At 36.4% G+C, this 12,215-nt stretch overlaps 1 protein-coding gene across 2 annotated transcripts; it reads left to right on the top strand.

Annotated features, from left to right (window-relative positions):
- The first annotated feature begins 463 nt into the window (after window positions 1-463).
- On the top strand, window positions 464-11,305 carry Rsph4a (radial spoke head component 4A). Of its 2 annotated transcripts, none has more exons than XM_074075843.1 (6): window positions 464-1,238; window positions 4,200-4,434; window positions 5,812-6,552; window positions 7,779-7,917; window positions 8,637-8,754; window positions 10,120-11,305. In XM_074075843.1, the coding sequence occupies exons 1-6, from the start codon at window positions 565-567 to the stop codon at window positions 10,346-10,348; spliced, it is 2,136 nt and encodes a 711-aa protein (XP_073931944.1). In that variant the 5' UTR covers window positions 464-564; the 3' UTR covers window positions 10,349-11,305. The 2 variants fall into 2 exon arrangements, with proteins under 2 accessions (XP_073931944.1, XP_073931951.1); XM_074075850.1 differs by having other exon boundaries at window positions 8,611-8,754; window positions 10,120-10,292.
- The last annotated feature ends 910 nt before the right edge of the window (window positions 11,306-12,215 follow it).

Raw genomic sequence — 12,215 nt, 5'->3', positions numbered from 1 at the left:
TTCTCCCTCCTTCCTTCTTTTCTCTCTCCTTCTCTCTCCTTTCTTCCCTTTTCTCTCTCTCTCTCTCTCTCTCTCTCTCTTTCTCATATCATATATCACATATCATATATCATATTATATCATATCATATATCATATATCAGAGAGATATATCATCCCTTCACTAATGGCACAACTTAGATCAAATTTGTCAGACCTTTACACTCTCCTGCTAGCTTTTCCTCAAGGCATTGAACCAGGACTTCTCAGGTTTCCAAACAGGACTGGTTGGATTGGCTGAGCTAGAAAGACAGGCAGGGGCTCCACCAAATCCCAGTCCAAGAATTTTCATCTTTCTTGGTTCATCCCTAGAATCCTAGCAACAGGCTCGCATTGTTTTTCTTAGTGGAACGCAGCCCTAGAGTTGCTATGGAGATAGGACGCTGAAATTTCAGCGCTAATAGGACCCAGAAATCACACAGGAGCTCTCAGCAAAGGCTCTGTGCCGCGTTGCCTTATTCTGCGTTGCCTTCTGCCACACCTTCAAACCCCATTGATCCAGAACATTTTTCTCTTGACTCCCAACATGGAAAACTCTATCTCTCTGAAGCAAGAAAAAGCAAACCAAGAACTTGGGGAAGCAGAAGAGCCAAGGGAAGGAAAGTCAGCAGCTTCTCCCCATGATCCAGATTATGAGTTACCTGAGGCCACGGGGGCAGAGGAGGGGCCAGACACTGCACCCCAGCCCACAAACAGCCCTCCTTGGAGCCCGCAGTCTACAGCCAGCCAGTCTCTGGAGGACCTCACAGAACCAGGAGCATCACGATCCTCTCCTTTTCTTGGGGAGCCCTCCCCCACTCCTTCTCCCCTGACTCTGGAAAGGCAGGACCCCGTCTCTCCCTTGCAGTCAAACAGAACCACTACTGTTGTGGCTGGACTACCACATTCTAATCCTTTGGAACCATCATCTGATAAGAAGGAATCAAATGGTCATTACACAAACCAATCAGAGGAAAACACCTTTCCACAGTCCCAGCATGGGACGGCTGGACTGTGTGGGCTAAGGGATGTCAGTTATGACAATCCCAAACAAAAAGAGCTGAAAGTTGACGTTTTTCGGGAGGAAGACTCAAACAGTAAGTGGGATCCAGATCAGCCTGATCCTGGGGCCAGTGAAGCAGCCCCCAGCACACTTGAGATTGCCATTCAGAATGCCAAGGCTTATCTACTGAAGGCCAGCAGCAAGTCAGGCTTAAATCTGTAAGTCCCATGGAGAAAAAGGTTTGGCAAAGTAAAAACGGGTGTGAGTATCTCTCTGGGAAAGTGAGTTTTGAGTACATGAAAACATATTTGAAAAGATTTTATTACTAAAAGAAAGTTAGTGACATAACTGCACCACAGGACCCCACCACTAGTGGGGAGTCTTCTTGTTTCTTTGAAGATTCCAGACACACAGATAGAAAGCCTAGAATTCACAGAATCTTGTGCTTGGAATAGAACATAAAGGTAGTGAACTCTAAGCATCTTCCCAGGATGCTTATAAAATACAATTGTCTGCAGTGATAGATTGTGTACATATCTGTAATCTAAGCATTCTAGTGTTTGCATAGCTTGGTTAAGAGTTCCTTCCCAGGAAAGTGCTGGGGACACCACCCATCCCAGTTCTAGGACTGTACTAATTTCAGCACGGAAAGTTCTACATCCAAAGAAACCCTCCAGTCCTGGGAAAATTGGGAGAACTGGTCACTCAGAACACATGAATTTCATTGAGGTATCTCTTAAAATGTGGTAAACAAGTGTCCAGGTATTTCCTAGTCATCCCCTTGTAGCTTTAATTTCAGAACTCATAACAATAAAGATTTCTAGAGAATCAGCTCCCAGGGTCATATAATCAGAGCCTAATTTTGTGCCATGAAGGGATGTTATAAAATATCAAATCAATTCATTTGTCTTTCAAATGAAGCTGAAAGAATATAATTTTATACTCAGTAGTGAATTCTGTCTGAATTTCTAAGATAAAGATTTTGTCATAGTAGGTTAAATAAGAAGTATGATTTACAAACTTTGTTGAAAGCACAAAAGAGCTCATTGAAAATACTTGAGTTCAATGAAAATTTAAAATTGAATAGGAAAACTAAAGTGAGAAAAATCTCCTTTACTGGATTATTTTATAGCTGATATCCCTTAAATATTTACATCTAATTTTATTATCAAGTACCATCTCTGTGGGTAATAAATTAACATCTTTCATTATATTCATCATTATCCTCTAAATGTTTTAGAGCTTGCAGTTAAAAATTTCTTAGAAAATGGCTGGGTGAAAATGCCTGTCAAGAGAAGCCCAGCCCAGCTTGGGCAACAGGGCAAGACTCTGTCTTCAAAACAAAAACAACAGAAAAAAAAACTGATTGATAATGATGACTTTAGTCCCTATATCTTAATATTCAGATCTAAAAAGTATTTTCAGCCACGCACCGGTGGCTCACACCTGTAATTCTAGCTACTCAGGAGGCAAAGATCAGGAGGATCGTGGTTTGAAACCAGCCAGGCAAATAGTTCTCAAAACCCTATCTCAAAAATACCCAACACAAAAAGGGGCTGGTAGAGTAGCTCAAGGTGTAGGCCCTGAGTTCAAACCCCAGTACCAACAAAAAAAAAAAAGTATTTTGCAGTAATTAAAGCAATCTGACTAAATACATGATCTGATCAAGATTTCTCATTATTTAACTGGAAGCCTATGAAAAAAGTATTTCCTTCTTTTCTACCATGCCATTAAAACAAGTTATTAATTCTGACTGAAAAAAAAACTTAATCAGGAATTAAGATCTAATAACCCTATTTCATAATTTGTCACAAAGGTATTTTCAGGTGTGGATTTAAAAGCATTTGTATAATGTCTGAACTAAAAAATTCTGAATACACCTGAAAAGTAAATGAAAATTTGACTTACAGTCTCTGATTTACACAGCTCCTGTTGAGCAAATCAAACTCTCTAATCACAAACCCAGCTATTGCCTGGTATGCAGCATCTTTTTAGCCTAGATGCTACTACATGAGTTTCAACAATGAATAAATATTAAGTAAAATAGATGACATTTTAAGGAAACCCCCATCAAAAACATTCTATTTATTTACTATAATAACAAGATTAGGGAAAGAATGATATATTCTTCAAATATACTTTAACTGCTCTTCACACCCATTGCCCATAAAATCTACAATGTTAGTGACATTCTTTTTTCTTTCTTTCTTCCTTTCTTTCTTCCTTTCTATCTTTCTTTCTTTCTTTTTTGGTGGTACTGGGCTTTGAACTTAGGGCCTCATGCTTGTTACGCAGGTGCGCTACCACTGGAACATCTCTTCTAGCCCTGTTTTCTACTAGGTAGCTTTCAAGATAGGGTCTCACACCATTCCTCCTGATATGTGCCTTCCAAGTAGCTAGGATTACAGGCATGAGCCACCAGCACCCAGCTTTTGGTGACATTCTTAAGGTCCATTAGATAAATACACATTAAAGAAACCATCCAGAAATAATATCTCAGATCAATTCATAGAAAATAAACCATTATTGAGCATATATTTATTTCATTATAGTAAGAGAAGAGACATTAAAAATAAAACTTTAGTCCAGTTTCTAAGTAAGAAATATATAATGTACAAAATTCCACAACAGCATATCAGTGTTTTCAGAATGGGCCACTCTAAACTTAGAGATAATAGTTTTAGGATTGGCTTGTGTAGGGAGTCCTTGAGCATAAAGGAGGTTTTAAATTAATTTTTGACAGAAATGACATATTGGAGACAAAGATAAAAAGGGAGAGAACAAATCTTAAAGTAGAATCAAAGGATTTAGAAATCAAGTTGTATTATGTGAGGGCAGAAGGGAAATGGAAAAGAAGTTAAGGTAAAAGAGTGGAAATGTTCATCACTTTTAAGTTTAAGAGATTTCAACTTCAGAGACAAAATGTAGAAATGTAGCTGGTGTGGAATATGTATCTTGCTGCAGCATGGTTTTCTTTAATAACTTGACCATTTAGAAGTTTCCTGAGGAAACTTCTTACAGGATAAGTTCTTTCTGGTGTGGTAGAATTTACCTTCACAGAAAATCTCGGAAGACTTCAAGCTGTTGAAGTTCCCTAAAACCCAAACAGAGTCTGCATGAAATGCTTCTTTAAATGCTATCGATGGATATATTATCCGGAAACTTCTCTGTTTCAATAGATATGATCACCTTTCTAACATGCTGAGCAAGATATTAGATGAGCGTCCTGAAAATGCTGTTGACATCATTGAAAATATCAGTCAAGATGTGAAAGTCGCACATTTTAGTAAAAAATTAGATACACTCCAAAATGAGAATGAGATGCTCCCAACTTATGAAATCGCAGAGAAGCAAAAGGCTCTTTTTCTCCAGGGACATTTGGAAGGAACTGATCAGGAGCTGGAAGATGAAATAGTAAGTCATTACTGTGTGTTTTAATACTATAAATAAATACTATAAATCAAAAGTGGTTATTTGGGATGAGTGGGATATAATTTTAAGTTCATGCCCATAGTTTTTATAGCTCTCTTTAATATTTGCATTATATTTTTATTAAGTCGATTCAAGCTGTTTTGACACATGCAGAATGCACCAGACAGAATGGAACAACTAACTCCCTTAGTGGCAACTGAGCAAAGCTTTATAATGGAGGTGATATTTCATTTGGATCACAATGATAAGTGAGAGAAATACAATTCTGGGGGAACAGAACAATAAAAAATCAGGAAAACTCATGCAAATTTCAAACAGCCAAATATCAGTTGAGATGGTATAGGAGAACACTTCCAAACTAAGAGCATTGAGGGATGAGATGAATGAAAAGGAAATTTTTAGGAGACTAATATTATGGGTGCAATAATAAAAAGGAACCAACAAAAGAGGCTAAGAAGAAAGAGTTATATAGAGTTGAGTAGGTCAAGAGTGGTTCATTAAAATGCCAAGGAAAAAGTTTCACAATCCTACATCAAACAGATGAGGATTTATGAGGTGTTATATTTATCTTGACACCACAATGATGATATAAATAAAATGAGATCATTTTTAAGAATAAGTGCTTTCAATTTTTCCACCCTATTGGCCAAGACTGTCTTGCATATTATCACAACCTCAGTTCGGGTTCTTTCATATGTTCTAAAATTCTCATTAATATTTTTCTGCATTCTACTTAAGACTCTGTTCACTTTTCTGTATGGAATTATTTGTTTCCCTTCATTAATTTAAGTACCAAATTATTTATTGTAAGTGTGAGCATATGACTACATTATGTCTTCAAGTATAGGTCATACCTGAACACTTCATTATATTTCCCCTTTTCATCTTTATGTTACCTTATATATGTTACTATGTTGATTTTTATTTACCATACATATATAAAATCATATATTTAATACTTATTTTTAAAATGTAGTAATATAAATACACATAACTATATTTTCTAAATTTATGCATACATAAGTTACACTACATCTTATTTAAGATAGTAAGAAAATCACCTGAAACAAATCTATTGAATTTTTATTGTTAATAGTAGTTAATAACTATTTCTTGAGACACACATAAAACAGAGCAACTATCATGTTAATGAGTAGAAGCCATGACTAGTATAAGAATCTACAGTTATAAATTATGAATTAAAATTAAGGAGTTAACACAGATTGATCTAAATCTTGAAAGAAATGTTGAAGAATTCAGAAACAGAAAGTAGAGCTTATATCAAGATGTATAAAAAAGAAGAGAAACAAGCATTCAATGTCCTTGTATAAAATTTTAACCAAAACATTGTTTTCCCAGGCAGAAAACTCTCTTCCAAATGTGATGGAGTCAGCTTTTTATTTTGAACAAGCTGGAGTTGGATTGGGCACTGATGAGACTTACCGCATATTTCTTGCCTTGAAGCAGCTTACTGAAACCCATCCAATCCAAAGATGCCGTTTCTGGGGCAAGATCTTGGGTCTGGAAATGAATTATATTGTAGCGGAAGTAGAATTTCGTGAGGGGGAAGATGAAGAGGAAGTGGAAGAAGAAGATGTAGCTGAGGAGAGGGACAATGGAGAAAGTGAAACTGATGAAGATGAGGAAGATGAATTACCAAAGTCCTTTTACAAAACCCCACAGGCAATACCAAAAGAAGAAAGTAGAACAGGTGCCAATAAATATGCCTATTTTGTTTGCAACGAACCAGGAAGACCATGGGTGAAGTTACCATCAGTTATACCTGCACAAATTGTTATTGCAAGAAAAATCAGGAAATTTTTCACTGGGCGATTAGATGCTCCTATCATAAGCTATCCACCCTTCCCAGGAAATGAGAGCAATTACTTAAGAGCACAAATTGCCCGAATTTCAGCAGGGACCCATGTCAGTCCTCTAGGATTCTATCAGTTTGGTGAAGAAGAAGGAGAGGAAGAGGAAGAGGTGGAAGGTGGACGAGTTAGCTTTGAGGAAAACCCTGATTTTGAAGGCATCCAAGTGGTTGATCTAGTGGACTCTCTATCAAATTGGGTTCATCACGTACAGCATATTCTTCCTCAGGTAGGAGAGCATTTGCCGAGTAACTGCAGATTTAGATTTAAGTGTGTTCTGAAATGACTCTATTTTTATACAGGGCATTAGTTTTAGAAATAGTTATTTTATTCTAGTTTTATAAGAACACTAAAGGATTATAATAAAAGCAAACAAACAAAAACGTCATTTTTTTTTTTTTTTTTACAGATCAGACAACAGGAAGGTAGAATGGGTCCTGCCTGGGGGGATTGGTACCAGTGTGGGAGGGGGGAGATGTGTAAATACTTTTACACATGTATGTAAATGGAAAATAATACCTGGTGAAATTCTTCCAGGAATACAGGTGCCGAGGGAAGGAGAATAGTGGAGGGGGTGAATTCAGTATGATATATTTGATATGTTGTAAGAACTTTTGAAAATGTAATGTACCCTCATGCAGCAAAACAGTAAACTCTCACACAACAAACAATAAAAAAAGGATTGTAATAAAAACAAGCCAACAGTGCTATACAGCAGTTATATAGAATCTATTGTGCCAGGTACACTACACATATTATGTATGCTAAAGTATGCGTATATGTATATAACTATATATACTTATGATTTAATCCCCAGAACAACCTTATGGAAGATTTAGTATTATTTTTATTCTACAGATAAGGAAATTGAAGCAGAGTTTAGAAAACATGGCAAAGAGAATATAGCTAATAAGTAGCAGAGTGAGATGTGAGGCTTGTGCAGGATAGATCAGAGTCTGTCCTCTGAAACACTCAACTCATCTACTGCAGGTAGATATTTATTATACTTTGATCTAGATAAGAGATGCTCTCAAATATCTTTAGATAAAAGTTAATTCACTGATAAGTTAAAATTCCCAACACTATTACATTTAAAATTTTATTAATAATTTCATAATAACTTTACTTTGCTTATATCAATTTTGCAAACCAAATCATGAGTTTAAAACACATAATTACCTTTTCATTAAGGTTTTTCTAATTTTAAAACATATATGTGGGTCTTCAAATTCTGTAACTTCAAAATGTTGGCTAATTCTTGAAATAAATAGTACAAGTTCTTTGGCTTGAAATAACTTGGACGGAAATAGCACTTGGTAAATGTACATAGAGTGAATGAAAGATTGAATGTTCAATATCAAGAAACCTCATCTTGATAAACTGTCAATCCAAATGAATATTCTGAGAATTTAAAGTCCTCATTGGTCTGTTAAGTCTTGCAACATTCATCTTCAGGGTCGTTGTAATTGGTTCAATCCCATACAACAAAATGAGGAAGAAGCAGAGGAAGAAGGTGAAGAAAAAGGAGAGGAGCCTGACTATATAGAACAGGAAGTGGGGCCTCCTCTTTTGACACCAATCTCTGAAGATTTAGGTAATTTTACATAATTATTAACACACAGACACATAAACTACATAATATATGCATTATGTGGTAAATATTAGAGCTGGAAATCTTCAGAAAGTAGACAGGAGCCAAAGTCACATCCCCTTTTTTCTTTCGTGTATTGTGGGATGGTGGGAAGTAAAGAGTGCTTGAGGCGATACCAACATGCTCTGACAAAATGAAGGAATGATGCAGGGAGGGAACTCAAGTGGGCTGTGGCCCTTGCTAGCAATACTGATTGTTTTCTTGTGCATCATTCTTGTCTTGTATTCTGCAAATCACAAACACATGGCATAGCTATAGTAAAAAATATTTATGTGGTACAGTTATTGTAGCTTAATCTATTCTTGTCACCATATTCTTTTTACTTCTATTCTTTTTTGCTTATAAACTTTAGTCTTTTCCATTGTAATGACATGACCTTTCATTTGGTTATCAGATAGTACTCCCTCTACCTCAAAAACTTCCTCTCCCTTAGTAAAAACCTGTATTGGAAAAAAAAATGCCCATACATATGTCTCAAATTTTATTGCTCCAAAATATTTATGAAATACTCTCCTGATTTTAAGCCACTATTTTAACCTCTTTTTATTTCAAATGTTTATGTGTCTGTGTGTAAAAGCTTAAGATTTATAAAAATAACATTGTTCACATAGTAGATTCCTGTCTTTATGCGGTAAGCTTTTGAATTTCTCATCGGTTTCCAGAGATTCAGCATATACCCCCTTGGACAGCACGGCTATCATCCAATCTCATTCCACAATATGCTATTGCAGTTCTTCGTTCTAACCTTTGGCCTGGAGCGTATGCCTTTTCCAATGGCAAGTAAGTATCCAGCCACTTAGTTAGCCAATTATAGTGACTATTTAAGCTCTGGAAATTATGTTGTTACTGCAATGCTAAGGCACTACTATTTTAACTCATCTTTTGTGTACAAGGAGTGTGTGGTATAAAATTTATTAAATTAACATCTGTGTTATAAAAGCACCAAACTCAGGACATCAGAGTCATTCAGGACTTTCCCCTTTCACCATAATTATCCACTAACTGAATTTTCATCTATGATTATTTGGGTAATTTATTCATTAATTTAGGTGATTAGTGGAGATAATTTTAAACAATGTTTAAGATTCAAGGATTATTTTGTAGATCATCTTTGATAAAAAATAATTTAAAATATGCTTTATTTAGCCTATCACTTTCAAAGGAATTTGGGTCAAGGGGTTACTAAAAATCCTTTTATCCTTAGAAAGAACACAAGATTGATTTGTCTTATGCTTCCATTTCTTTCTTAATCACTGTGTCAGAAGCTCAACTGAGCAGGAAAGAGCTGAGCCACCAGGTGTCAGAGTAACCATTAAAGCAACATGCCAAAAGTCAGAGTTTTTCATCATTGGCTATGATAGTGTAAGCAAGAGCTAGCTCTGATTTCTTCTTGTGTCATGTTCCTCCATAGAATGACTGCCAATGGACTTGCAAAGATGTAGGTGTCATAGGTTTGGGGGCCCTGGGGTCATCTTCCTTGATGACAGGTCCTGAACAAAAGTCTCCTGCAGTTTTAAGACTAGGCATTAGGGTGGGGAACCAGAAGTGAATGAAAAAATTGGCCTTTACAGACCCAGAAATAAAGGCATCTGGGTTAGGGATAGTGAAGAGCAAGATCAGCCAGAGGGGCCTTGACTACAGCTGCCTGTAGGGAAGGCAATGTGCTGTGCACATGTCTGTTGCAGGGACAACAGTTTTCCCCAGTGGGGTGAAGCTTGCAAACTGAAGTCTTTGTAACTTCCTATGGTCAGGCTTGACAAATAACTATTTTTCACCTAGCCCAGAGTTTGCAGAGTTGACAACTTTGTAACCCTTTTTAACTTTGTGGAAGGCAGTAACTTTTTCCCCTGAAAATAAATAAATGACTAATCTAAGGCATTTTTTGTAGTCTAGATACAGGATACATTTTGACAACATCTAGCCTCATGGTTTTCTTAATAAGGTTAAGTAGTTTGGATCAAAATAATTCCCTGCAGTAGAAAAATTATTGAGGGATATTTCACCTCTGTGATTGCAAATGAATTTTTTTTTAAATTATGGGACCATAATAGTCATATTTATTATAGTAATGTCATACTTATTACTATAAAAGTTCATTTTTTCTTACTGAATAGAGTATATAATGACTTTTTTCTTTACTTACAGAAAGTTTGAAAATTTCTACATAGGCTGGGGTCATAAGTATAGTGTGGATAATTATACACCCCCAGTTCCACCACCAGTTCATCAAGAATACCCCAGTGGCCCAGAAATTGCAGAAATGGATGACCCTAGTGTGGAGGAGGAGAAGGCATTCCAGGCTGCACAAGAAGCAGTTGAACTTGCAACTGAGGAGGAAGAAACCGAGGAAGAGGAAGAAGATGATGATGACTAATAAGAGTAAAGTTAGCCCAGTCTTATGTGGCACTACTAAACACAAACCCCTTATGTGGTACTGATTTTACATATATGTGTATATATATGAAACTAATGTGCACAATATTATTCCTTGAAAATACCAAACTTGACATTTCACACATACAACTATCAAAGTTCATAGAAAGATGCCTAATGGATTTTTCAGAGGCTAAAGAACATGTGACACATCACTGTTCTGATAGCTACATCTATGAATATACACTTGTGTATTATTACAAAAATGTCTCACTCAATTCTAATATGACATTGAAAGGTATAATCCACAAAACTTCTTGGAAACATCAATACTTTTACAAATATCAAGGAGTATGGAAACCCAAAACATTGACAACCACTAAAATAGTGTATGTATTTTTAGCCTTTATAAGAACTGAGCTAAAGCATGTATTCATAAGCCTTGTGATTGGTTATGGTCAAGCCTGTGATACTGTGTGAAATACTTTGTAGGTAGATATATTCATCTCTTTCTTCCTGGGGTGAGTGTTCATAATTCCATGAACTGATCAAACTATAGGGACAAATTTTTAGCCCTTCATTATTTATGAACTTCTCTGTATATCCTATAAAAATTGATTTGAATGGTTGGGTGCAGTGGCTTAAACCTCTAATCCTAGCTATCTGGTGGAAAGAGAACAATTGCAGGTTGAGGCCAGCAGGAAAAAAAGTTAGTAAGACCCTATCTCTGAGAAGCTGGGCATGGTGGTACAGGCCTTTAATTTCAGCTGCAAGGAAGGCAGAGATGGAAGAATCATGCTCCAAGACTGGCATAGGCAAAAGCACAAGACCTTATCTGAAAGATAACTGAAGCAAAAAGGTCTCAGGGTGTGAGTGAAGTGATAGCAAGCTTGCCTCAAAAGTTCAAGGCTCTGAGTCCAAACTCCAGTACTGCCAAAAAAAAAAAAAAGAAAAGAAACTGAACTGATTGGAGTAAATGATATGCAGAGATCAGAAGCTGAGACATCAAGTCACTTTAAACTTACATTCCCTTACCACTGCTTCTCAAAAATAATTAAGTCCAAGTATACCAGACACCCTGAGATCCTGAATAAAACCTAGGCAGTGCTCCTGAAATCACAGCTTTCCTTGAAGACCAGAATACAAAAAAGTAAACAGAAAATTAGACTGTAATTCAGCAAGTAGTGTGATACATCTGATAGGTCCCATAGAACAGTCTCTATAATTTTGTGGTAAAGGAGCAACTTAAAAAAAATTACTCCAGTTCAATGCTGTTATTTTTGCAAAATAAAATTTAAAAACTGCAGAAACTCTACATTACCGCACTTACTTTGCCACAGATGAAAGTTGCAGACCAATGGTCTACAATTTGGGTTAGCACTGCTGTCGAGTACTTAAAGGTATACTTCACCCAGACTTGAGCAGGTCAAGGGGACATAAAAGCCACCAAGTCGAGTGTTACGGGGGAAGAGTTCTAGACTGCTATTATGACTTGGATATGAATTGTCCTTGAAAAGGCTCATGTGTTTAAGGCCTGGTCACAAGTTGCAGGATCTAATCAGAGAAGTGATTAGATCATGAGGGCTGTGAAAAAAAAATCAGGTCTTTTCTGTCAAAGAAATTAATGTATCACTCTCATTGTGTAAATGCCAGCCAACCTCCCCAAATTGTTGCCTACATGCTTTTGAAAATGTTGCTTGACCGATGCATGGTTCTTGCAGCCAGAGTTGTTTATCGCCAGATGCCCTAATCTCAAACTGTTTGACCTGTCTTTTCTAAGTAGCTTAATCAAGCTACTATCATCTTTTTGTTTTTATTTTTGAGCTTATTTCTTAAAACATGAACAATTACTCTCATTGAATTGTAAA

This window comes from Castor canadensis, chromosome 1 (genome assembly GCF_047511655.1).
Source record: "Castor canadensis chromosome 1, mCasCan1.hap1v2, whole genome shotgun sequence".
Taxonomy (NCBI): domain Eukaryota; kingdom Metazoa; phylum Chordata; class Mammalia; order Rodentia; family Castoridae; genus Castor; species Castor canadensis.
Note: the sequence above shows the minus strand (reverse complement) of the source record. Positions and strands in the feature narration are given on the sequence as shown.

Bases quoted from the DNA above. Each gene is read 5' to 3' on its own strand.
- Rsph4a (XM_074075843.1), top strand. From the start codon at position 565: ATGGAAAACTCTATCTCTCTGAAGCAAGAAAAAGCAAACCAAGAACTT. The intron at 4,435-5,811 runs GTAAGTCATTAC...TTGTTTTCCCAG, and splicing joins AGGAGCTGGAAGATGAAATA to GCAGAAAACTCTCTTCCAAA. The intron at 7,918-8,636 runs GTAATTTTACAT...ATCGGTTTCCAG, and splicing joins ACCAATCTCTGAAGATTTAG to AGATTCAGCATATACCCCCT.